This window comes from Pichia kudriavzevii, chromosome 1, assembly GCF_003054445.1.
Source record: "Pichia kudriavzevii chromosome 1, complete sequence".
NCBI classification, from domain to species: Eukaryota; Fungi; Ascomycota; class Pichiomycetes; order Pichiales; family Pichiaceae; genus Pichia; species Pichia kudriavzevii.
In genome coordinates, this window is record NC_042506.1 from 1,144,807 (window position 1) to 1,168,934 (window position 24,128).

A 24,128-nucleotide genomic window follows, 5' to 3' on the forward strand; every position below is an offset into this window, starting at 1 on the left:
CCAAGCTCGATTCATTACACACCACACTAATTATATTACATCATTACTTACAAAAACAAGCCTTCTTCGTCTTCTGTAAGATTTTCAAGTACTTTCGAACGGCCTTTGGAATATTCAACTGGGTATATTTCCTTTACATGTCTAGTAAGCCTCTTGGTGATTTTCGTCGCTTCCTGAAGATTGCGATCAATCTGGGGTATTATTACTTCCTTGAGTCGTCTGTATTTGACGATATGCTCTTCTAGGGCTTCTTGTAGCCTCTCGATCTTCCTCAAGACGTCATTAGTAGTGCTATTCAGATTTCCAGCCATTTTAGATTGAATTACCAGGGCCTTGTCGTATTCAATAGAGTTTAATGCGCCATTTAAACTTTGTAGTACAAAATCAACTGTATTAAAACGTGAATCATTAGGCACTAATGACGGTTTTTCATTATCAATCGTGGCGGTTTCGGTTGTGTCATATGAGTTACTCCATATTGGGCTGATTTGGATTTCCTCTCCTAGCTCTTCTAAATTTTCGATCATGCCATCATCACCGGGGATATACTCTGTACTTGTGCCTTCACTACTTTCTTCTAGCGCCATCAGTCCCAAATTCCCACTGTGTTTATCACTACTCTGGTGATTTGGCCTTACAGTATTCTTACCATCCAATTCCATACTCGTTTCATGCGCTCCTTATTAATGATGGCTGCTGAATTCATTGCATGTGGTAGAGCTTGGCTTACAGTTCCTGAAATTCCAAAACTTTGTCCCACTAAATTATACGAAAGATGCTCAGCAAATTTCCCAGTTTCGCTAGAATCAAGAACAATTGTTCAAATGCCACCCCAACGGGAATACAGCTCGTTTTTCCTCTGGGTGATTTTACAGGGATCCATCGTTGCACTTTTAGTTCATCGGTTTTGTTTTGAGAATGTCTACCTTAACTATGAAGGAAAGATTGAGAGGGTTTGGTATTTCGTTTGAGAAATCCTTGGAGGACTTGATTAAAGGTATCAGAGCCACCAATAGCGATCACGAGAAACTTGCTAGTTTCTTTGAGAGATCTATACAAGAATGTAAGAATGAGTTGAAATCTCCAGATCTAGAAGTAAAGTCTATTGCTATTTTGAAACTAGCATATTTGGAAATGTATGGTTTTGATATGAGTTGGTGTGCATTCAGTATTTTGGAAGTAATGGCATCCCCAAAGTTTCAACACAAACGAATTGGTTACTTAGCAGCAAATCAAATTCTTCAAAGGCAGAATAACGACGACGCTCTAATGTTAATGACAAATCTATTGAATAAAGATTTAACATCCATTGATTATACCGAAATATCCCTTGCAATTGGGGGCATTGCCGCTGTTGTAACGAAGGATTTGGCACCCATAATTGTTGATGATATGGCTAAACTTTTGACACACACTAAACCATTGATAAGAAAAAAGGCTGTTTTGGCAATGTACAAAATTTTTCTTAAAAATCCGGAATCACTCAGAATCCATTATGATCGATTAATTGAGAGATTAGATGATGATGACTCTTCTGTGGTATCCGCCACAGTTAATGTGCTCTGCGAATTAGCTTATATGAATCCATCGAACTATATCGATCTTGCTCCAAAATTTTATAAGATTATGAAGGAGTCTAACAACAATTGGATGATGATTAGAATCTTGAAGTTGTTCTCGTCACTTTCGTTGATCGAGCCTAGATTGAAAAACAAACTTTTACCGGAAATCAAAGCATTTATGGTCAACACAAAGGCATTATCTCTACAATACGAGTGCATCAATGCAATATTGAACGGAAACATGCTTTCCCCAGATGATATTGACACCGCAAAGTTGATCGTCTCAAATCTACTTGTTTTTTTCGCAAGTGGAGATCAAAATTTAAAGTATGTGGGTTTACTGGCTTTTATTAAAACATGTAAAATAAATCAAGATTTGATTAAAAAACATGACAAGATAATTCTTTCTTCAATTTATGATAATGACATCACTGTGCGAGAAACGTCTCTTGAAATTGTGAACTCTTTAGTGAATGAACATAATATTGTTCCCATTATAACAAGGTTGACTGTACAATTGTTGCCATACAATGATCAAAAGGAACAACTTGACAAAATTAACAAGAAGGTACTAGCTCAAAATTCGGGTCAAGATAGTGACGATGATACAGATACATACATTATTGGTGCAACGCAACAGCCAATTGTGGTTTCGCAAAAATATAAATATCTTTTAGTGAGTAAGATTATTGAGATTTGCTCCATGAATAACTACGAGAATATTCCTAGTTTTAGATGGTATCTAGGAGTTATGACAGACATTCTCAAGTTAAACGTTGACAATAAAATATCTAAGATCGACAAGATGATAACGGATCAGTTTGTTGATATTGCTTTGAGGGTCCCAAGTGTTAGGCATACTCTAGTTAATATTTGCTTTTCTTTATGTGGTATTCTCGAATATACCGGAAGAGAACTACTACAGTTTAAAGAAGGCCTGGGCAATTGCATGTGGATAATTGGCGAATATTATGACTCGTACTTACAGGGTGAGAGTGATTCAGACTCAGACTCAGAGCCAGATTCGGATTCAGATTCTTTTTCAGCTCTACAGAAGCAGGAATTGAAGGACCTTAAACAGTCCAAACTTTCTATTAGTGAAATCATAGACACTATTTCGAAACAAAATATTTTATCAAAACTGGAACAACTGGATTCTTATGACATCATTACCACGTATGTTGGCGCTATTGCCAAGATGTATAGCAAATTTACTAGTACATATGCATGTGGTGGTGATTTGTCTGTATCCCAACTGGAGTTTGTTAAAAATTCATGCTTGGGGGTTATTGAAATCTTATCTCAGTTTGAAACGAGTTCAAACTTTGAACTTCAAGAATGTGCATTGTCTTATGTGGAAATTTTAAAATTAGTTGATAACTCATTAGAAAATGTATTAGACGGAATCAAAAATACTGAAACTTCCTCAGCATCTTTACCAACCTTCCTAACAGAAGGCTACAACCAGTTATTTCTTTCTTATCCCTTGATGCCTGTCGGTGCGTCTGCCCAGGAGAAGGTAAAAATCCCAGATGGTTTGGATCTTAATGCAGCTATTGATGAGCAAGCAACGTTTAATTTTCACAACCTCTACACAAATTTGAAATTAGAAGAACTAAGTATTGATGATGTCGACTTGCCTCAAAGTGACTCACTACACGGTGATTATACGGAAAATCAGGAATTTTCGGACATTGATACTACTCGTTCGTTGTCTACCAGACATGATGATGAAATTTACTATATAAGTGCTACAAATTATGACCATTCTGACTCTTCTTCCATAGCTCCAAAGAAACAAGCCAAAAAGAAAAGCAAGAAAACTAAAAAGTTCAGAAAAGAAGCTGTGCTTATTGTTGATGATGATGATACACCTGCTCGACAAAACTCTACAACAGTTAAGCAAAACAACTTGACCGCCGATGCATTAAATCTTGCAGATATAGACCTGAAAAAATCAGAAGAACATTACCCAGTGGGAGATGAGTACCAAGTGGAGGAAGAGACGAGAAAAAAGAAAGAAAAAGCTGGTGTTGACGGAATAAAAATTGAAGTTCCTTCTGTAGCTCTTTCTGCAGCTCGTAAAAAGCCAAAGAAAAAAGCCAAGAAAAATGTTGCAATCATTGAGTAATGACATTACTTAAACTATTCTTGTAATACTATATATGATACATGGAAAACATTAAAAACACAACCTATTAATTTTATGATTTTTTTAAAACTTATCTGCAGACAAAATGCCAGTTTATCTTATTTGATTTCACTTTTCTTTTATATCTTTTTTGTTTCCATATCACCCAAGGCTTAGCACACCCCTCCTATGTATACCCGTATACTGTGGTACCTATTATTATTTGGAATCATTTTTCTCCACTATAGGTTCAACATTATGCACACCGTTTTGTGACTTTGTTGTGCTTGGATGTGTAGTGCCCGTAGCCACTCTTCTTCTCTTTCCAGACCCTTCATAATTGATGGGTAGACTATGCTTTAAATCGGCTTTAACGTGGGCTTTCAAATCTTTGAAGCTACTTATATTATTTTTATAGCACAGATTTTTTTTCACTAAATCGTACCTATCAAATATGCCTAAATAAAGGTCAGGGTATCGGTTGGTTTCTGCTATGGCCAGGTCACTAGACAAAGAATCATTCATGCCGACTACTTCTTCAAATGATAGCAAATTTTTTTTTCCATCTTCATCGGTTTCGTTTTTTTCTAGTTTCAATAAAGTAGAGTACAGTTTATTGTCTGAATTATACTTTTGCAAACGTTCTAACCTGCGAATGATCTCGATGTGACTAGATGGTTCCAAACGATCTATACTCTCATGCTTGTTAAGGTAACACAACAAATCAACAAGCATGTTATTTCGTAGTTGTTGGTATTTTGCAAGACTTTTCAAATAAAGTGCAAAATCCTCTAGAAACTTAGCAACTTCATTTGCATTCTTGTACTTTTCAAGTAAATGGTTGTAAAGTGTGCGATATTCACTAGTTGATCGGGACGGACATTTAGAGGTTTTAGATACATCTTTTTCAGAACAGATTTCAGTCTCAGCTCCATTCAAAGAAGTAGAATCGGTAGAACGACTGCTTTTCCCATTTGTAAGGTCATAATTCTCTGTGTTGCCAGAGGCACGCTTCAATGGTTGGCTTTCTGATTTATTCTCCACTGCTGTCATTTTGGATTGTTGTTTTGTATTCTCTATTTCCATATCTCCAGGATTTGTTAAGGCAGATACATCCATCGTTTCTTGCCCAATTTTGCTGTAGGTTACTGCCTAGCTCCTTCGCTTGAAAATCATAATCAGCTCTCTGATTCTACGAGTGCTGGTGTGTGTTCAACATGCGGAAAAAAGGCGAGAACGAGAAGCTGAAATTTTTCTTTTGCAAGTCTCTTGGATTGGGACAACAAAAATTTATTCAGCGGTGTACTAAAATATGACTTCAAAAATTTTTTTTTTGTGTAGATGGATTTTCTTTCTGTAATTTTTTACTACGGCAAACAAGATCATACCAAGTAAACATGGTTTTAAAGTCCGCTTCTTCCAATGATATATCAGTGTATCAGATTTCCGGTACTAATGTTTCTAAATCGCTTCCGGATTGGTTGGAAAGGAAAAGAAAAAGATCCTTGAAAAATGATATCGATTATCAAAACAGAGTTGAATTAATCCAGGATTTCGAATTCAGTGAATCTTCTAATAAAATAAAAGTGTCTAGGGACGGTCAATATGCCATGGCAACAGGGACGTATAAACCTCAGATCCACGTCTATGATTTTGCCAATCTTTCTTTAAAGTTTGAAAGACATACAAACACCGAAAACGTTGACTTTCTAATGTTATCCGATGACTGGTCCAAATCTATTCACCTGCAGAATGATAGGTCTTTGGAATTCCAAAACAGGGGTGGGATTGACCACAGAATTAGAATTCCAAAATTTGGTAGATCCATGGTTTACAACGACGTTACCTGTGATTTGTTTGTTGGTGCCTCCGGAAATGAAATATACAGACTTAATCTAGAGCAAGGTAGATTTATGAAGCCTTTTAACATTGAAAGTGATCGTGGTGTTAATTCCATTGACATTAACCCCATTCATGGTTTACTTAGTGCTGGTCTTGAAGATGGAACCATTGAATTTTGGGATCCAAGGGCTAAGCAGAGAATTATAAAACTACAAATACCTGAAGCTACTGAAAATGGGAGTGAAATTTCATGTGTCAAATTTGCTAATAACAGTTTGAACTTTGCTTGTGGTACTTCTGATGGTATGTCTATGATTTACGATTTAAGAACGTCACATCCAATCATAACCAAAGATCAGGGTTATGGTTTCGGCATTAAAAAGATTATATTTTTGGAAGAAAACGGTAATGAGAACGCCAATTTAGTCTTAACATCCGATAAAAAAATTGCAAAGATTTGGAATAGAGACACCGGTAAGGCATATGCTGCAATGGAGCCTAGTGTTGATATCAATGACGTGGAACACATTCCAGGCACAGGTATGTTTTTTATGGCCAATGAAGCAATCCCAATGCATACATATTATATACCCCAATTAGGGCCATCTCCAAAATGGTGTTCTTTCTTGGATAATATTACCGAAGAATTGGAAGAAAGACCATCCGATACAGTCTATTCCAACTACAAGTTCTTGACAAAACAAGATGTTGCAAAGCTTGGTATATCTCATCTGGTGGGAACAAATGTTTTAAGGGCATACATGCATGGTTATTTTATTGATAATGAATTGTATGACAAAGTTAACTTGATTGCTAATCCTAATTCTATTCAAGAAGAAAGGGAAAGGGAGATTAGAAAGAGAATTGAAAAGGAGAGAGAATCCAGAATTAGAAGCACTGGTGCTATCACTAATACCAAAGTCACAGTCAATAAGGAGTACTTGGGACACTTGCAAAGTAAGCTTGGTTCAGAAACTGCGGAAAATGTCGTTAATGATGATCGTTTCAAGGAAATGTTTGAAGATCCAATGTTCCAGATTGATCAAGATAACCACGATTATAAGCAGTTGAATCCTGTATCAAACTCTCTTGCTGGTCCTAAGCCACTTACTGCGGCCGAAGAGTCTGATGAAGAGAGATTACAATCTAAGAACAGGAATACTTTGAGTGAATCTGAATCTGAGTCTGAATCCGATTCTGAAGATGAGAGGGAAAGAGAAGCAGTAAAACAAAAGATTAAAGAACAACTAAAGAAGAAGCAGGAACGTAAGAAGAGAGAGCGGGAAGAAGCTAAGCAATACATGGCCAAGGTTAGGTCCCTCGATAAATCGGATGATGCAAATATAGGAATTACTGATGGTAAGAATGTTTCTTTTGGTAAACAAGCCAAACTACAAGTTGAAAACGGAAAGATCAGAAAGGAGCAGAAATCTAATGTTAGAATAAGGAAGAATGCAATTGGTGAGGGTGAAATCACATTTGTCCCTACTAAAAAAGCAAGTAAGGTTAGCTTTAGGGAAGAAGATGGGGATACCGAAAGAAGGGGTAAGACGAAACAAGTTACTGAAGGTAGAAGAAGAGCTAGTAAAAACGTGTTTAGAGGAATGTGATGCACAAATTTTAAAACTACATTACCATTGTATAAAAAACTACTGTAATTTGTATCTATATACATATATAAAAGGCTAGAAAGGATAAAATAGATGAGCTATTTTAGGTTCAAGGATTCATCATCTAGCTTGAGCTTCTTTTTGACAACATCCCAATCTTGCTTTATTACTCCCGCCTGAAGCAATTTCTCGAAAAGATGCAGAAGTTCCAAGTTTTCCGATTTAAACTGGTCACCCTCTACCAACAACTTATGCAAAGACTTACCTCTATTATTTAATGGTGTAAATCTCTGAGGTATTTGAACAGGTATACCATGAACTAGTTTTATTTTATGGTTAAGTAAGGGTTTAGTAATGGAAGTCCTATGTGTTCTTCTGGAAGAATGATTCATGGCCTTAGCCTTAGCAATATCAGCCATATCATGCGAAAATAAACACTTTTCACCATTTCTGCACCTTTTTGTCTTCATCCAGAAATTGCAAACCCTGATAGCTGGTGTTGTTTCATTTCCAGCATCTGTTGGTGCCTTTGTCATTGTTTCAAGTATTTTTTTGGCCTTTTCTTGCTCTGCCTTTTTCTCCTCAACCTTTCTTGTAGTTGGCCAGTTCTTTTTGCGTTCTTCAATCCATTTCTGAATATCCTCTTCATTTTCAAAAATAATATTGGTGCCTTGAATAGTATTTTTTCCCCACTCCGATTCCTCATCAATCAAATCGTCATAATCATTATTTTCATCATCATTATTATCATTATTGTTATTATCGCCATCCTCATAACTGTTATCACAGCCAGTTTGACCGCTTTTATTCTGAGACAGCGCATCATTTAGATGTTCCTTGTGGTTAAATTTTTCTTTGGCAGGTGTGCACTTTGGTTTTTTTCTCTTGGTTTTGTTTTTAGCTACCGTAGGTTTTTGAGGTAATTGAGGAACCGAAGCTGAAGTTGCTGGAATGGCAGCCCCTAAATTATTTTGAGCTTGTTGATTTTGTAAAAACTTTGTGAAGACGTTCATTAGGGCATTAGATTGGTCTTGATTTTGTGCATATTGCTGATTTGGCTGGGTTGGTTGAGATACATGAGAATTTAGCTGTTGTGGGTATGTTTGTGCTCCATATAAAGACGGTTGTCGCTGTAAGCAAGCTCCATATTGGTTATATTGATTATAGTATTGCTGATTGTACCCACTGTTGTATCCTTGTTGATAACCTTGATATTGGCCGCTAAACTGTTGATTGGGATAACAGTTGTATTGATTCTGATATTGCGGCGCATGTTGTGGCTGCATATTACAATTTATCTGGGTTTGGCTATGATTCTGGCTTTGTAGTGTTTTCAAGATATTTCCAAAAAGTTGCAAAGCTTCGGGAGTTGGTTGTACACTCGAAACAGTATTGGAATTATCTTGTGTAGATGTTAACGGTGTCTGGTTTGCTTCAGATATTTGGCTCCCTAAATTAACCGACACCCCCGGAAATAGTTCCACATTTGAGGCTTGATCGGCACTTTCACGGCCTTTAAACTTAGCATCTCCGACAGGAGAGCTTTGGGTGCAGTAGGAAAATTTCGGTTTTGCAGGGAGACCTGCTACTCCCGTATCAGCTACACAACTCTTTTGCATCTTTCTGTCATTTTCACTGGAATCATTTCTAGTTCTTTTCATGGCCTCAAGAGAAAAGCTTCAGTCGTGAGGAAATCTATAAGCGGGCACAAGCATTCATCAAAAACAGATAAATAGAACCCTTCATATTCAAAATCAAATATTTCCTAAAAAAAAATTTAGAAAAAAAAATGGACCAAAATTCATGTTGATAATGTGCGGACTTCCCCTTTCGGAAAGGAGACCAGAGTCAGAAGTAATGTATTATGTGTATGCATTTCAAACGGAAATATGCAAAGAGTATAAGTAAATGAAGCATTCCATGGGTATTTTTTTTCTATCAGTTTTCATTCTTTATTAGAAATTCCACTTTGCACACAAACACAACATATCCGGAAATATGTCAATCACCTCTACTAACCTAGACGGAATACTTCCCTTGATCGCTAAAGGTAAAGTCAGGGATATATATGAAGTTGACTCTGAGAGTTTACTTTTTGTTGCCACTGATAGGATCTCTGCTTACGATGTTATCATGGAAAATGGTATCAAGGACAAAGGTAAGCTATTAACCCAAATTTCTATCTTTTGGTTTAACTTTTTGAAAGATAACATTAAGAATCACATAATTGCCGATTCTGACGAAGAAATTTTTGCTAGACTACCCAAGGAGTTGTCCGAGTCAAAATATAAGGACCAATTATGTCAGAGGTCCTTATTGGTAAGAAAGCACAAATTAATTCCATTAGAGGCGATTGTCAGGGGTTACATCACCGGATCTGCTTGGAAGGAATACAAAAAGTCAGGTACCGTTCATGGTTGTCCTGCCCCAGAAAATCTTCAGGAATCCCAAGAGTTCCCATCTCCAATTTTCACACCATCTACGAAGGCCGAACAAGGTGAGCACGATGAAAACATTTCTCAAGAACAAGCAGAAAAGATTGTTGGGAAAGAAGTTTGCGAAAAAGTTGCTCGTAAGGCAATAGAACTTTACTCGAAAGCTAAAGAGTATGCAAAGTCCAGGGGTATTATTTTAGCTGATACGAAATTTGAATTTGGTATTACCGATGATGGGGAATTGGTCTTGGTTGATGAAGTTTTAACGCCAGATTCATCAAGATTCTGGAATACAAAGACATACAAACTTGGCAAGTCACAAGAGTCTTATGATAAGCAGTTCTTGAGAGATTGGTTAACTTCAAATGGACTCAACGGCAAGGAAGGTGTTTCAATGCCAGAAGATATTGTTGCACAAACATCTTCCAAATATGTTGAAGCATTTGAAGCCCTAACCGGTAAGAAATATGTATGAAATTTTTAAACCCGCTATATCTTAACTACCACATTATTTCTTTGCTTTACCATATGCGATTTCACATTACAAACCCGTAGTTGGTTTAGTAAACTTGTTGATGTATTATGTAAGCAGAAAAGTTGATATCTACGCGCCACGCAAGTTCCAGAATTCCCGCATTAGGTTAAAGTAAAACAGCCAATTTTCCTGTCTAGAAACATTTGTTTTTTGGTTGATGCAGTTTGAATGTGATTTTCTCATTTTCTTAGACTCTCTTGGATATTTGGAAGGTAAGATACCGTGTTTCTCTTATATAATTGTTCCGGCTAACTGTGCACTCATTTATTATACTTCTTGTTTTGAAAGTTGGACTATTTTGATGTCTCGCAATATAGCTGCAGATTTTCAGGATATCGAAATAATCGGAAGGGGGTCTTTTGGGTTGATCTGGAAAGTCAAGCATAGGCCCTCTGGGAGAATATTCGTGCGAAAAGAGATATCGTATAAAGGAATAAGTAAGAAGGAAGAGAAGCAGTTAGCAAGTGAGTTCGAGATTTTGCAGAGTTTACATCATCCCAATATTGTTCAGGTTTATGATATTGACAAAAATGTGGATAAACAAATCATAAATATCTACATGGAATATTGTGATGGTGGTGATGTTTCACAGTTGATAAAAAAGTACAGAGAAAGCAAAAAATACATACCAGAAACACTGATTTGGCAGATATTCACGCAGACATTGCTTGCGTTATATAGGTGTCACAACGGGATAGATATCGAGCCCGTAGCTTCTTTATTTCAAGAAACGAGTAATCTCAAAATACCCGAAGTGCCAAATTTAAAACAAGTCCTTCATAGGGATATAAAGCCAGAAAACATCTTTTTCATGTCCGATAATTATACAGTGAAACTAGGTGATTTTGGGCTTGCAAAATGTTTGGGCCCAAATACTTCATTTACTCAAACGTATGTTGGAACTCCCTATTACATGCCGCCCGAAGTTGTATCCGAACAGGAGTACAATGCATTATGCGATGTATGGTCTCTAGGATGTGTCATGTATGAAATGTGCGCTTTGAAACCACCTTTCACAGCAAGCACTCATTCACAACTTCAAGAAAAGATCAAAAGAGGTGTTTACAATCCGATTCCTTCATGTTATTCGAACAGGTTAAAACTTTGCATATCTGCATGTTTGATCACCGAACTTAGCGAACGTGCAGATGTTAACTTACTACTTCAAAATACTTCATTTAAGATTTATAGACGAGAGTGGGAGTTAAATCAACAAGAATTTGAGCTGGCCAAACGAGAGATTGAGCTAAAAAAGAGAGAAATTTCCCTTATAAGATTTAAAGAAGAACTTATAACAAGAGAAAAACAGGCGATCATGATAGACAAAGCATTGGAAGATGAAAGGCGGTTAATGAATTTGAAAAATGATGAAACTAGAAAGATTATGAGACAAGAATTTGATAATGTCGTACATGCCAAAGTCGAAGAGAAAATCCGACAGTTTATATCTGAATTCAAGGAGAATCAGGTTCCGCTGCATAAGCTTTTATCAAAGCATCTCACTCTAGAAACAAAACAACAACAGCAACAGCAAATCCCACAATTACAGCCGCAGTCACAGTCACAATCACAGACACACCAAGTTTTAGGCAGTAACAACTATGGTGCACCGTCATCCCCGATAAAGCTTAGAGGACCACGTTCATATGAGGATGTGGAAATACCGAGATACAAATAACAATCTGAAACATACAAACAAGATATTAAACAAGTACAGAATATAATATAAATATAATAGATAAAGTAAACATCAGCTACTAATAGCCTCAAAACTATTATATATTAAAATGTCGAACGAAAAGTCTATTAAAAAATATCCTTGTAGTTCTTAAGCTTACCTTCCATTCTTTCTTCCCAATATTTACCCTCATATTCCCAAAACTCTTCTCCTGTAATAGGGTGCTTTGCTTTCCTGAAGAAAAATGGTTTATAAACTTCTCCCTTCATCTCTCTTTGCATTCTTGCGGCTCTCTGCTTCTCCTCTACTCTATTCTTTTCCTCAGAAGCCTTGTCATATTCACCGTTTTCCATCGCACGTTGATCGGGCCTCAACCTTGTATCCGTGCATGCAACCTTCGGAAGTAAATGTTTTTGTGGAGCATTCAAAGTAGCAGCAAAGCTGGTCAAATGGAACATCATCTCTTTACGTGGAGCAGCTTCCCACACCAAAAATTTTTCTGCCTTCTTATCATCCGCAGGTCTACAATAAATCTTACTATTCCAATGTCCTCCAAGGTAATACATTAATTTACCCTTTGCATTGAATACTTCCCCTTTGACCTCATAAGCCGATGATGCTCTCCAACCTCTTGGTTTAAATTCAAATTTCATATGATCTCCTGTCATATGGTTACGGATTTCCATTGTGCCATAGTTATCGATAGTCGGATTACCAACGATGATACCAATGACGGAATTGTTCACCTTCTTCCATGAATACAGCTCCATATCGGTTTGAGAACCATCCTTACATTGGACGCCATTATCAGGGTAAATTTCACAGTACCATGTACCCAGATGTTTAATATCAAATGATCTACCCAGGAACTTAGTCTTAACATTAGATTCACCATAATAACTCCAGCTTGGAGATTCTGCCACCAATGCAGAAATAGGCGGATGATGACTAACTTGTTCAGCAAAACATCTATATCCTTTATCCGGTCTAGCATACTCAAAAGTTTCACCTAAAAGCGGATTAAATGGCTTTGCAATTCTTCCAACGGTAGAAGCGTATTCAGAGGCAGCAAAAGTAGCGACATAAACAAGCCTTAATGTTGAATCATCAATAGCAGAGGCCTTGTCTAATAAATCAGAATATTCAATAACCTCGACATTTCTCTGCAATAGCGATGTAGGCTCATTGAAAGTAACAGGCAAAGTCATCTTTGTCATGTCCTTTCCAACTAATGACTTCAAAACACCCCATAAAGAAATCTTAGGACGCGTATCTTGCGGCGCAAGAGATAATCTTAGAGGATCTTCGTAACCTTCAAAAGTGTGGTCTTTCAATATCATTTTAAATCTTTCGTTTTGAGGTTTACTCTTCAACTCATGATGATTAACGACAAAATGTCCATGCTCGTCAATTTTTGGCTGAAATTTAGCCTCTGTGATAGCATGCGACTCCGCCTGCGTATTAAGACTTTGTTCTGGTCGAGCTTCGCCGTTTTGCTCAAGTTTCTCAGGATTTCTTGATTCTCCCGGCTCATTTTCATTAGATTCTTGGATACTTGAGACTTCATCTTCAGGTTCATAAACGTTTTGGTAGGTGGCATTTGATAGCTGCGTAGTGTTTGGGAAAGTTGGTTGTTGAGTTGTAGAAGCTAAATACTCGTCGTTAGTATTAGGAGAAGGATTAATAGCCTTCTTTTTTGATGCCTTGAAGGTCTCTCTTCTAACTAAAACCCCCATATCTTGGACATGACCATCATCTTCAGCATCAAAAAACTCTTCATCACTATCGTCACTTTCTTCCAAGAACTCAGTTAGAGTTGGATCGAAACTTGGAACAGGAGGTGGCGCAAAATCGGGAGGGACAGAGGAAACTGAAACATGTGAAGTATCCGCTTCTGATGAAAGAAACTTGCTTTTAATTTCATTTTGATGCCTTAAAGCACGTTCTTCTTCTTGTTGTTGCTTTATGTAATCAATTGGTGGACTTGAAGATGGAATAGGAGGGATGGCAGAAGTTGTGTTTAGGTTAGCAGTAAGAGCTTTTCTTGCTAATGCAGCAGCAGAACTTGGATTACTAGCTTGTTCCCTTTCTTGTGGAACATCTGGAATGCCCTTTTTGACTAACTGGGATCCATGTAATACACTGTTCCTTAGCGACTTTTTAACAGCCTTTAGTTTATCTTCTAGTTCGACGATTTTTGTTTCTCTGTCTTGGATTTCAATTTCCAACTGTTTGATTGAATTTTCCCATATAGAGGAGATCTTTTGTTGTTTTTCTAGACGTCTAATTAATTCATTATATTTATGGTTAACACATTGTCCTTCTTGGTTGATCAACATATTCAAAGTATTCAAAATTGAAACAGACATATCTACCAAGTCATCTTTACCAATACCTGGGTCAGTACGAGCTGCATTAAGAAAATCTTTGAAAGTGTTTAGCTGCATAGTCATTTGGTTTCTAACAACATTTAGGTCTGCATTGTGTAGCTCTTTTGCAATAGACTCAGATTCATCATCATCATTATTAGAATTACTTTCGGCAAATTGCCCAGTCTCCTCAATATCTGGAGTAGAAACAATCGATGACTTATCTGAGATAAAAGAAGAAACAGAATCAACAGCTTCCAGATTCCTTTGTTGGTATTTGTGTGTCTCTGGAGGTAAGAATGATTGTCTTGTCTTTTTACCTATATGAGACAATTTCTTAAAAGGCTTCTTGTATAAGCTTTTAGCCAGTGAGCTTTTGGAGGAAGAACGCTCCGAATTGGCAGAATTTAATGAATTGATCGAACCAGTCCTTTGGTGTCTATGAAGTCCATCATGGGAAGCAATGGAGTCCTGCTTAGAGGAGCTATACATCGATGATCTATCAGGAGCAGGCCCATGAGTTCTTGAGCTGTTGGAATCGGAAATGTTAGTACTGTTTTCTAGTTCATGAGTATCGTTGTCTTGTGCCTCTTCATCTTCATGATTGCTCATTTGCAAAGGTAATTCGGTCTCCGAGTCAGTTGCTTTAACCAACTCTTTGAAGTCGTTGGCTGCTTCATGCGCATCAGAAATAATTGATGATACGGTTTTCCTTCCTTCACTTTCTTTCTCAATTGCTTCATTCGATAAAACCTTAGTTTCAGGGATAGGAGCTGGGTGATACATTGACGAAAAAGGTTGGTTAGAGTCCTGGAACAAAGATGTGGAAGCGGGTAAATCCTCATTCAAGATATGAGACTTTGCTGTTGTTCCATTACCTTTTTCAACATCCTTAGCATATCGTATAGCATTTTGCAACACCCAAATCCATTTTTGGGCTTCCGTTGCATGATTCGCCATTAAGTGCCATCTCACAGGAGACCCATCAGAGGGATTCTGAATAATGATTTCAAACTTCGTATTCTCAGATGAATTAACCCTTAACATTGCATGTGCCAGATGAATCAAGCCCCTACATGTATTATTCATATCGTTAGGTGATTTATAGTACGACAACACTGCATGGTGATCGAGAACAAACCATCTCAATTTGTAACCGCCAGCAAAGTTGGTCCACTTTTTCAAAAACCCCTTGTAAGTCGGCGACCCGTCTTGGGGATGTGCTGTAGTTTCCATAATGTTCTGATTATTGAAAGAATCTTCAATTATCTTTTTCATTTCAGGATCAAGTGTATACTCTTCGGGTAATTTACCAGATAAACTTCTTTTGAAAGGATCACCTCCGTGGTTTAATATAAATTTCACCATTTCTTTATCCCCCTTCTTAATAAACTCAATTAAAACAGTGTCATTTGTAACCGGATCAGTCCCATTAATATCCAATAACTCCTTGTCTCTTGGATTCGTTAATAACTGTTCCAACAACTCAAAGTTTCTAGTCTCAAACCCATATCTCAACTGAGAAGCAATTCTTTCTATGTGCTGAGATCTTAAATTATCCATTAATTGGGCTGTTTCGATATTTGTGGTACACTGGATCGGTTGCTTGGATTCCTTATTATAAAGGCAGTCATTAATAGAAGGTTGAGACATAAGATACTTAATAACATCATTTCTATTTGAATTAGCAGCCAAATGCAACGCAGTATTGCCATCATTATCTTGAGAATTGATATCTTCGACTAACCCATTATCAACTAAAAACTGGATAATAGAAAAAGGAGCAACTTGTACTGCAAATAGTAGTATTTCATCCTTCAACCTTTGCAAATCATAATTTGTTGGGTTGTTATCAATTTGAGATATTAAATATTTTAGTTTATTTATATCTGCATTTCTTAGAACTTCCAAAAGCTTTAATTTCATCAACGAAGGATTCAAGTTTTCATTTCTGCAGGGAACAAGGTCAATTGAACAAATTGTCAAGGAAAAATATGGTTAGTTAATCTGTATTGAAAGGTGAAAAAAGGAATGATGCAGAGATTCAACAATGTAGCTTTGTTCTAGATCTTCATTTCCATTGTATCCTTTAGGATGTATATTACAGAGTAGGAAGCAATTGAAGGTCAAATGAGTAAGAAAAGGAGTGGCTGGATTGCAATTTGGCTGCTAATGATAGAAAAAAGTATCAAGTCTTTTACTTTTATTATGAATATACTTTTGTAATATCTGGTATTCACATTGAATTGACTAAAACCAAAATGAAAAACAGTTAAAAGTTAGACCGTCATCACAGTGGAACAAGAAAAACAAAAACAACCCCCCCTGATAGGATTAACAAACAAAGTAGGAGCTGATGCAGTGCAAAGGCCACAAAGAAACAAGGAATGCCAAAATGAAACCGACAATGCACTCTGTCAAGCTAACCCTGAGATTAGTAGCGATATTAATAAAACCAACGTTTAAGTTTATTAAGCATTTTGGAATGACACCGACAGAATTCTTGCTCCTTCATTTGTTCCACTTAAATGCCCTTCATTCCATGTCAATTTCCAATTAGGCAGATTGGAAAAACAAACACAGCAATAACCCGCAACCACTTCTCCGTTGGAGGGGGGAAAGGATACTTTTGAAAACGAGAAAAAGACAAACAAGAATTGATGAACTCGGGACGACTGAATACATCCACCAAAATCAAACATGGGGTGTTTCTAGCCCAAATTGTGGGTGAAAAAAAAATACGTACCGTGCAGGGGGTTGCATAGTAGCAGAATGACCCTGCGTATGACTAGCGGACATTGTTTAAAACCTGTCTGAAGAGTGTTTCTTGGTTGTAAAAGAGAATGTTAGTCCTGGACTTACACATTCGGTCTTACTTTGTGGTCCATCCTCCATTGCCCGCTTTTGCCATTTTTTTACCAAAAAAAAAACGAGAAAAATCTCGCACAATGCAATAGGTATTCGTATAATCTTCTCACTTGACACTTCCACTTCCACTTCCACCAAGAGTAACTCAAGGAAAAGTCACTCTCTCAACGCAACGAACGGCTATATACGAGGAGGGACCCGCCCCCCTTCCCTCCATTTGCGCCTACTAGTTCACCCTACTCTAGCCCAACACAGACTATAGACAAGTACAGCTTCCACTAATGGCACCTGAACCAACAAGGAGATCCAGAATCAGGGACAGAGATGACATTAGAGAGGAAGGCAGAAGTCGGAGCAACAGTCATGGTCCTAGCTATCTTGACCATCCTTCCCACTCTCCCGCTCTCATATTATCCAAGTTCAACACCATATACAGACATTCGGTACTAGACATTCTCACTTATTACGCTGGGATTCCAACAGATCCAAATCCCGATAACAACCCCCTCTCCACAAGAGACCCAAATGACTCATTAAACAATGATCCAAACGTTGCAACAACTTTGCTGAACTCGAAAACTCAAACCGCCAATTCTATCTCTAACGTCAAGCTGAAGTCGATAGCTTTGGACGAGGTTGTAGTTTCCTTCAAATACCCAAATATCGAGCTCGAAATGCTCAAGCCAATCCCATTTGACAAGGCTTGTGGAAACTACCACGAGGTGGAACAGACTCTCATCAAAATGTCTAAAGAGGCTGCCGCTGCCCGCAATTTGAGCCATTTGCGTGTCTCTGGTATTCAATATGCTAATACTCTCTGGGATTTGGTCCTTATTGCTCTGATATCTTTGCTACCTATTGGCCATTACTATTCTAACGTTCTTTATGAATCTTTCTTTGCTACATACTTCCCCTTCATGCTAAAATTACAGCCATACCATGATTACATCATGTATGCCACAATCTTGATCCATCTAATGGAGACATACTTTCTACTTTTCCCAAGGTTCACCAGATATCGTGTGCCATTAGATTATGCTATCGAATGGACCGTTCTCACCCTCTTAGAGGGAGCCCCATCGATCAAGCGCTTTGACCGATATGTGGAACTCATCTCTAGCGATGATGTCTATTATGACTTCTCCAACACCGACTACATGGACTAACTTTGTACTATCCTGTAAAATGTATTTAGCTACAACAGACGTTCTAATATTCACGATGGTGCATCCATTTCTTTACATGTAGAGAGGTTCGTTGCATCCCATTTCATTTGTTCCATATCAATCTTGAGTATTTTTTTGTCTTTAGTGAGGAAACCTCAACAATTGGAATTTTTGCAAATTGATGACTCGTTAATGGAGACGTATAAGATCAGTCTCATTCATGCATGCTATACTCAGAGTTGTCTCCAGGAGCTCATACTAACAGCAAAATGGCTTCCTTTAACGAACTAATGGTATGTGCTGTTATTGGCAGAACAGGGTCGCCTCTTTACGTCCTCATCAATCAATTTATATACTAACGTGGTTTCCCTCACACATAGTCCCTATACACTTCATACAGTGAACTCACGCCTTCGTTCACCTCTTCTTTAAACACATTCCCGCTCGTTGTTTCCGTGTCATTCACGTTACTGCTATTGCTGCTTACTTTGTCCTTTTCAGTGGAATCAAAATCAGCGAGGAAATCCATGTTGAACTTCATCGAATACACAGTGCTTAGCGCCCTAACGGCTTTATCTTTATCCTTTACTATTTTATTTGTATCTTCTCATGTTGGCATATACACATAGCTGCTACAATGTGTTTTTTATTATGGTGTTATATTATACTGCTCAATTTATAGCTACCAATACATAGATAGAAATTAACGTCCAAATAAACCGAAAAATCCCTTCTTCTTCTCACCTTCTTCGTTGGAACGGCCACCTGATTCACTAGAAACGTGTTGCAGCTCCTGCTCGCTATTGCTTGAACTATCGCCAATGTAATTATACGCAATGTCAAACAAGACTGGTTTAACATGCACTGGTTGAATGTCAACCTTCGTAGGTGCAACATGTGATAATAGGTTGTCACCAGATAGTGCGGGGAACTTGTCCTTATTATCGACAATGTATTTAGATCCAATGATTATTTTATCATCGGAATCATTGAAATGGGATGCCAGGATAGATAATTTAGATTCTTCTTCTAAGACGTGTTCCTTCATATTTTCTAGATCCTCGTTCCTTGGTAAGTTACCTTCTGTTTCACCAGAAAATGGCTTGGCATTTTCAATCAAGCTACGCGAGTTGGAGACAAGTGCAAGTGCTTGTATATATTTGTTGGAAATGAGGTAGGCTTGTGATAATCTGAGTTGCTTCTTGATAGTGAAGTAAGCCTTTAAAGTGTTAATATAATCCATCAAGTCGTCATCATTGGCAATTCCCGGTAGATCGGTGACTTCTTCCAAAGAAGAGATAATAGCATCATTGACTTTTAGGCATTCCTTCCATGATACAAGTAGCTTATTCTTCGATACGTTCTTCAATCTCTCTACGGCTGCATTTAAGCCGTTCAAGATGGTTATGTCTCTTCTAACTCTCAATAACAAGTAATTGTATTTCAAGTACGTCGAAATGATATATTGTTCCTGCTTCTCAGAATCATCATATTCTTCTTCAGTTCTTGCCATCTCTTGGGTGTGTAATTCCGTTGCATCTTGATATAATAGCAACGAGCTGTCATACGAGGTTGAGTCTTCATCCATGATTCCTTTGACCTCCTCGTTAATTTTCATGATAGCTAGGGATAAGTCATCGGATCTAATTGTGGCACTATATGAACCCCATTGGAGCTCCTTCAATAGTTTCAGTTCACTTTGGTCGGATGGGGTAACATATGCTGCATTGGTTTTTGAAATTATTTCGATTGCTTTGCTTAAATAGGGAAACATATGTTTGTTCTGGAATGCCTGTTCCTTTGACAACTGTGCAAGATCATTGGCCCTGCTGGTGTTACACTGAGAGGCCGAGACTTTCAATGCAGGATCAACTATAAAATCAATGATATTGTAGTACAATTCCTTTGTGTATTGAGGAGGGAGTTCCTGATAACTATACAAGAATTGCAATGCACACCTAGAAATTGAAAACGCATTCAACGATTTTTCGTACTTTTTCTTAGAAATTGCTAGGGAGCCTTCGATTAACGAAGCAATGACTAAGACCTCTAAAACGACTAGTTCGTTTTTTTCATTGACAATTATTTCAAACAAATTTTTCACATGTTTCAATGCCTTTTTGTACTTTGAAATAAGAAACTTTTCTCTTGATTTGGAGGAATGAACATCCATCAGTAGTCTTGTTTCTTGTGCATACACCAGATCTCGCTCAATAAGGTACAACAAAACATCACCAAACCCTTTGTTCAATTCGTAATCAGAGGATGTTAAATTTGCAGTTTTGTTTTTCTCGGAATAGTGTTTGGTATCCTTGGTGATGATATTCAGTGAACGACGTAATCTATTAATCTTCTTGTTCACTCTATGTCTGTGGCGGTGGAAATCATCAACTGTTTGTAAAAACAGCTCATGCCTAACACCAAAAGTGTTTGCTAGTGGGAAGTCCATTGCTCAAAATCAGGGTGTCGTCAGGTACGATAGAAATAATACACATGGATCAACGATATCTATACATTCATGAGTTCGACAACTCGTCGAAAAGTTAAAAAAAATACAACCTCACCAAATTAATTCTTGCCGCCCTCGAAGTTTTCCCGGACACGCAAATAATGCTTTAGCTCCTCCTCAGAGACTGAAGCTACAAGATCCAATCGTGCCTTAGCAAAGTCTTCTTCTGACACAAGAACTTCCATATCACTTTCAGTTGCCACTTTGTCAAACCACTGTCTGAGATTCAGTTGATCCTCTTCGGGGCGGTTTTCGTTGTATTTATGTAGTTTTCTATCAACATCACCAGCAGTCCGAATAATCGCATTGAGCATAGCATCTGAACATAAAGCATAAAAATCTGCACCGGTGAAATTGAAGGGACACGACTCTGCTATCTTCAGTAAATCAATGTTGGGGTGTAATTTAAATTTACGGGACAATGCTTCTATAATCTTTGCTTGCTTCTCATGGGTATCCGATATTCCCAAATATAGCATTTTATCAAATCTTCCCGGTCTTAGTAATGCCTCATCGAGTAGATCTGGTCTATTAGAGGCACCGACAACAAAAACACCATCCCCATTGTCACTACCACTCATGCCATCCAATTCTGCAAGCAACTGAGAAACAATACGATCCATCACACCTCCAGAATCACCTTGATTACCTCTTCTTGGAGCAACTGAATCCAACTCATCAAAGAAAATAACACAGGGTTTAGCATCTCTTGCTTTTTCAAAAACACGCCGAACGTTCGCTTCTGATTCACCGATGTACATGTTTAGCAATTCAGGACCTTTCACCGAGAAGAAGTTCAAGGAGAAATTAGTGGCAATAGCTTTAGCTAATAATGTTTTACCTGTACCAGGAGGCCCGTAAAATAGCAATCCACTCCTTTTTTTCATTCCACTACCAAACAGTTCGGGATGTTTCAAAGGCATCTCGATTGTATCCAAAATTTCACTTTTGACAACGTCCAAACCCCCAACATCTTCCCACTTGACATTTGGGATACGCGGAGCACCAATAGAGTCACTAAACTTGTTACGTGCTCTATTGATACTCTCTTCGAAGTCCTTGCTGATAAGTTTAACGGAGCTTCCATTCAACTCAATGAGATCCAAAAGACTAATTTCTAACTTCTTGCTTTCTTTTCTCAACCTATTTAGTGCATTTAGCTTGACGTTCTTGACAATGTAGTTTAAATCATTTGCAGTTAAAGCGGCACTCTGTAATGCTAAATTATCAATGTTGACGTCTGATCTCGCAACGTACTTATATCTACCATCGTTGTTAAAAATTGATCTTTTCGATGAATATTCAGTGTCAACTAAATATTTGAAAATCTCCTTTCTTTCTGGCTCATTGGGGACTCCAACATCAATTTCAAATTTGACTTTAGATCTCAATATGTCACTGACATTATCTGCATCTTTTGAAGTAAAAACAACAACCACACCCCTTTTAGCATAATCCCTGACCAATTGAGTAATGTTCATGCTTAACGTGTCATCCACACTCTTCTGCTCGAGCTGTTGTTCATCGCCTTTCTTACAAATGGATTCAATATGTTTGATCAAAATCACCAACCTTTCACAGGATTCGACCAGTCTATCAACTTTCCCACGGATTATGCCTACTGTAGCTGCAGGCATACCTAGTCCAGAGTTTAATAGTTCATGGCCATTCAATTCAACAAAAGAATACCCAAAATCATTACACACTGTTTTCAATAATGTGGACTTACCTACAAACCTCGTGTTGCTTGTTAACATAACTATGGTTTGTAACTCAAGTTTCCCACGGGTTTTGGTTGCTGTTTCAAAAATCTTCCTCAACTTTTTTGCATAGGGAAAGGTAACTTTGTTGGGAGCAATATATATATTGGGAAATTGAAACAATGGTTGGATATTAAGGTACGATGAGATATTGGGAATATTCACACTAGACAAATCACTGCATACAATACCTGATTGTATCATTCTAGTCCTTTGTGCGTTCACAAAATATTGTTTTCCCGGTTCGATATCGGCCAACCCTTGATTATTTGGATCTTTGAAACTACCTCCTGTAATTTGGAACCAAGCAATACAATCTTGCTGTCCGTAAGGGATCTGATCTGGATACCGGTTCTTATTAGAGTATGTCTCATAAATAGATCTTGCTAAAGATGAATCTAATGCAATTGGAATTAACTGACCAAATGAAATCACTCTATGGGCAGATTCAAAGTACTTTTTCAAATTTAACATAAATAGATGTTGTAAAGATTTATCAGTTGTAACTGGCGTTGAAACACGAGCAATTGTAACTTCTTTTGCTAGAGGAATAAACTTGGTGATTCGATGTCTTTCTCCATTTACAAGTTTATTGGGTGCTCTTAATTTGCTAATTTTGATACGCTTGGGATTTGATAGAGTTAGTGCGAGCAAAGGACTAATGTAAATACTATTAGGTTTGAATGAACATGGACCGACAAAGGGGAATATACGACCTAAAAAATCGTAGGAGCCGCTAGAGATTTTAACAATTTCTCCACTTAAGCATTGAAGTTTCTGGAAATCATGAAGTGTCAAGCACATGTAAATCATCTCATCTTCATACCAAAATTCGGAAGAGTGTTGATCCAGCATAGTATTCTCCTTCAAAGTATTGAGCTGCAAAGTGCTCACATTAAACTCACACTCAATACTTTCCTTCCCATTTAAGATCATTGAATTGGATATATCATCAAAATTGAATGGATCAAAGTCATCAAAGTTTTGTTCTTGGCTTGTCAGTTCGTTGATACTGGTAGAATGACAACCATTTGCCTTAACAATCGTAATGGCTGTTTGAGTGTTAATGTAGCCTTGCTCATAGGGTTCTGTAAATAATATTTCACCATTCAACGTGTGTGAAATATCTCCAGTTCTAATTACAGCAAAATCAACACTTGACTCTCTTTCTTCACAAATTTGACGATGAATAAACTCACTGGACTTATCCTTCAAGATATCATATACTTCAGGGGGGAAAGATGCAATAATATGATCTAATGGTGGAATTTTGTCAATACGTCTAATAACCGCTTTCAGAATACTAAAATCACCGCTATATTTTTGAAGGTATTTCAAACTTTCTATTTCAATCATATTATGGGGTAAATTTGTTTTGACCGTTACAGGGAACACTTTCGGAGTTGATAAAACACTGGACCCGATAAATCTCACTAAAATCATTTTATGCATCACATCCGTCTCGTTACCAAAAAGCTGAGCGTATAGCCTCCTACCTAAGGAGACAAACTCTAAACTTGATTGTGCCGACATAGACAATGATACAGAGACAGAAACCGAATGTGATGCTCTTGTTTTCATTTTTTCCCCCGAAATGATTGAGCTATTATGTATGCTAACCTCTGTATCACCGACTGATGTTTGTGAAACAGTCATTATGTGG

The 24,128-nt window shown here is 37.5% G+C and overlaps 12 protein-coding genes across 12 annotated transcripts; 6 read left to right on the forward strand and 6 right to left on the reverse strand.

Moving 5' to 3' along the window:
* Positions 1-47: 47 nt before the first annotated feature.
* Positions 48-662, reverse strand: C5L36_0A05230 (uncharacterized protein; the record flags this gene model as incomplete). Its single annotated transcript, XM_029463543.1, has 1 exon — positions 48-662. The coding sequence occupies one exon, from the start codon at positions 660-662 to the stop codon at positions 48-50; it is 615 nt and encodes a 204-aa protein (XP_029319403.1).
* Positions 663-918: 256 nt separating this feature from the next.
* C5L36_0A05240 (uncharacterized protein) lies at positions 919-3,693 on the forward strand (the record flags this gene model as incomplete). The annotated part of the gene is made up of 1 exon (XM_029463544.1): positions 919-3,693. The coding sequence occupies one exon, from the start codon at positions 919-921 to the stop codon at positions 3,691-3,693; it is 2,775 nt and encodes a 924-aa protein (XP_029319404.1).
* A 219-nt stretch (positions 3,694-3,912) lies between these two features.
* Positions 3,913-4,812, reverse strand: C5L36_0A05250 (uncharacterized protein; the record flags this gene model as incomplete). Its single annotated transcript, XM_029463545.1, has 1 exon — positions 3,913-4,812. One exon carries the CDS (start codon positions 4,810-4,812, stop codon positions 3,913-3,915), a length of 900 nt encoding a protein of 299 aa, XP_029319405.1.
* A 278-nt stretch (positions 4,813-5,090) lies between these two features.
* On the forward strand, positions 5,091-7,145 carry C5L36_0A05260 (uncharacterized protein; the record flags this gene model as incomplete). Its single annotated transcript, XM_029463546.1, has 1 exon — positions 5,091-7,145. One exon carries the CDS (start codon positions 5,091-5,093, stop codon positions 7,143-7,145), a length of 2,055 nt encoding a protein of 684 aa, XP_029319406.1.
* Positions 7,146-7,243: 98 nt separating this feature from the next.
* Positions 7,244-8,806, reverse strand: C5L36_0A05270 (uncharacterized protein; the record flags this gene model as incomplete). The annotated part of the gene is made up of 1 exon (XM_029463547.1): positions 7,244-8,806. One exon carries the CDS (start codon positions 8,804-8,806, stop codon positions 7,244-7,246), a length of 1,563 nt encoding a protein of 520 aa, XP_029319407.1.
* A 337-nt stretch (positions 8,807-9,143) lies between these two features.
* On the forward strand, positions 9,144-10,055 carry C5L36_0A05280 (uncharacterized protein; the record flags this gene model as incomplete). The annotated part of the gene is made up of 1 exon (XM_029463548.1): positions 9,144-10,055. One exon carries the CDS (start codon positions 9,144-9,146, stop codon positions 10,053-10,055), a length of 912 nt encoding a protein of 303 aa, XP_029319408.1.
* A 217-nt stretch (positions 10,056-10,272) lies between these two features.
* On the forward strand, positions 10,273-11,793 carry C5L36_0A05290 (uncharacterized protein; the record flags this gene model as incomplete). Its single annotated transcript, XM_029463549.1, has 1 exon — positions 10,273-11,793. One exon carries the CDS (start codon positions 10,273-10,275, stop codon positions 11,791-11,793), a length of 1,521 nt encoding a protein of 506 aa, XP_029319409.1.
* A 128-nt stretch (positions 11,794-11,921) lies between these two features.
* Positions 11,922-16,088, reverse strand: C5L36_0A05300 (uncharacterized protein; the record flags this gene model as incomplete). The annotated part of the gene is made up of 1 exon (XM_029463550.1): positions 11,922-16,088. The coding sequence occupies one exon, from the start codon at positions 16,086-16,088 to the stop codon at positions 11,922-11,924; it is 4,167 nt and encodes a 1,388-aa protein (XP_029319410.1).
* Positions 16,089-17,311: 1,223 nt separating this feature from the next.
* C5L36_0A05310 (uncharacterized protein) lies at positions 17,312-18,196 on the forward strand (the record flags this gene model as incomplete). The annotated part of the gene is made up of 1 exon (XM_029463551.1): positions 17,312-18,196. One exon carries the CDS (start codon positions 17,312-17,314, stop codon positions 18,194-18,196), a length of 885 nt encoding a protein of 294 aa, XP_029319411.1.
* A 224-nt stretch (positions 18,197-18,420) lies between these two features.
* C5L36_0A05315 (uncharacterized protein) lies at positions 18,421-18,825 on the forward strand (the record flags this gene model as incomplete). Its single annotated transcript, XM_029463552.1, has 2 exons — positions 18,421-18,489; positions 18,577-18,825. The coding sequence occupies 2 exons, from the start codon at positions 18,421-18,423 to the stop codon at positions 18,823-18,825; spliced, it is 318 nt and encodes a 105-aa protein (XP_029319412.1).
* A 74-nt stretch (positions 18,826-18,899) lies between these two features.
* Positions 18,900-20,645, reverse strand: C5L36_0A05320 (uncharacterized protein; the record flags this gene model as incomplete). The annotated part of the gene is made up of 1 exon (XM_029463553.1): positions 18,900-20,645. One exon carries the CDS (start codon positions 20,643-20,645, stop codon positions 18,900-18,902), a length of 1,746 nt encoding a protein of 581 aa, XP_029319413.1.
* A 119-nt stretch (positions 20,646-20,764) lies between these two features.
* Positions 20,765-24,121, reverse strand: C5L36_0A05330 (uncharacterized protein; the record flags this gene model as incomplete). Its single annotated transcript, XM_029463554.1, has 1 exon — positions 20,765-24,121. The coding sequence occupies one exon, from the start codon at positions 24,119-24,121 to the stop codon at positions 20,765-20,767; it is 3,357 nt and encodes a 1,118-aa protein (XP_029319414.1).
* Positions 24,122-24,128: the final 7 nt, after the last annotated feature.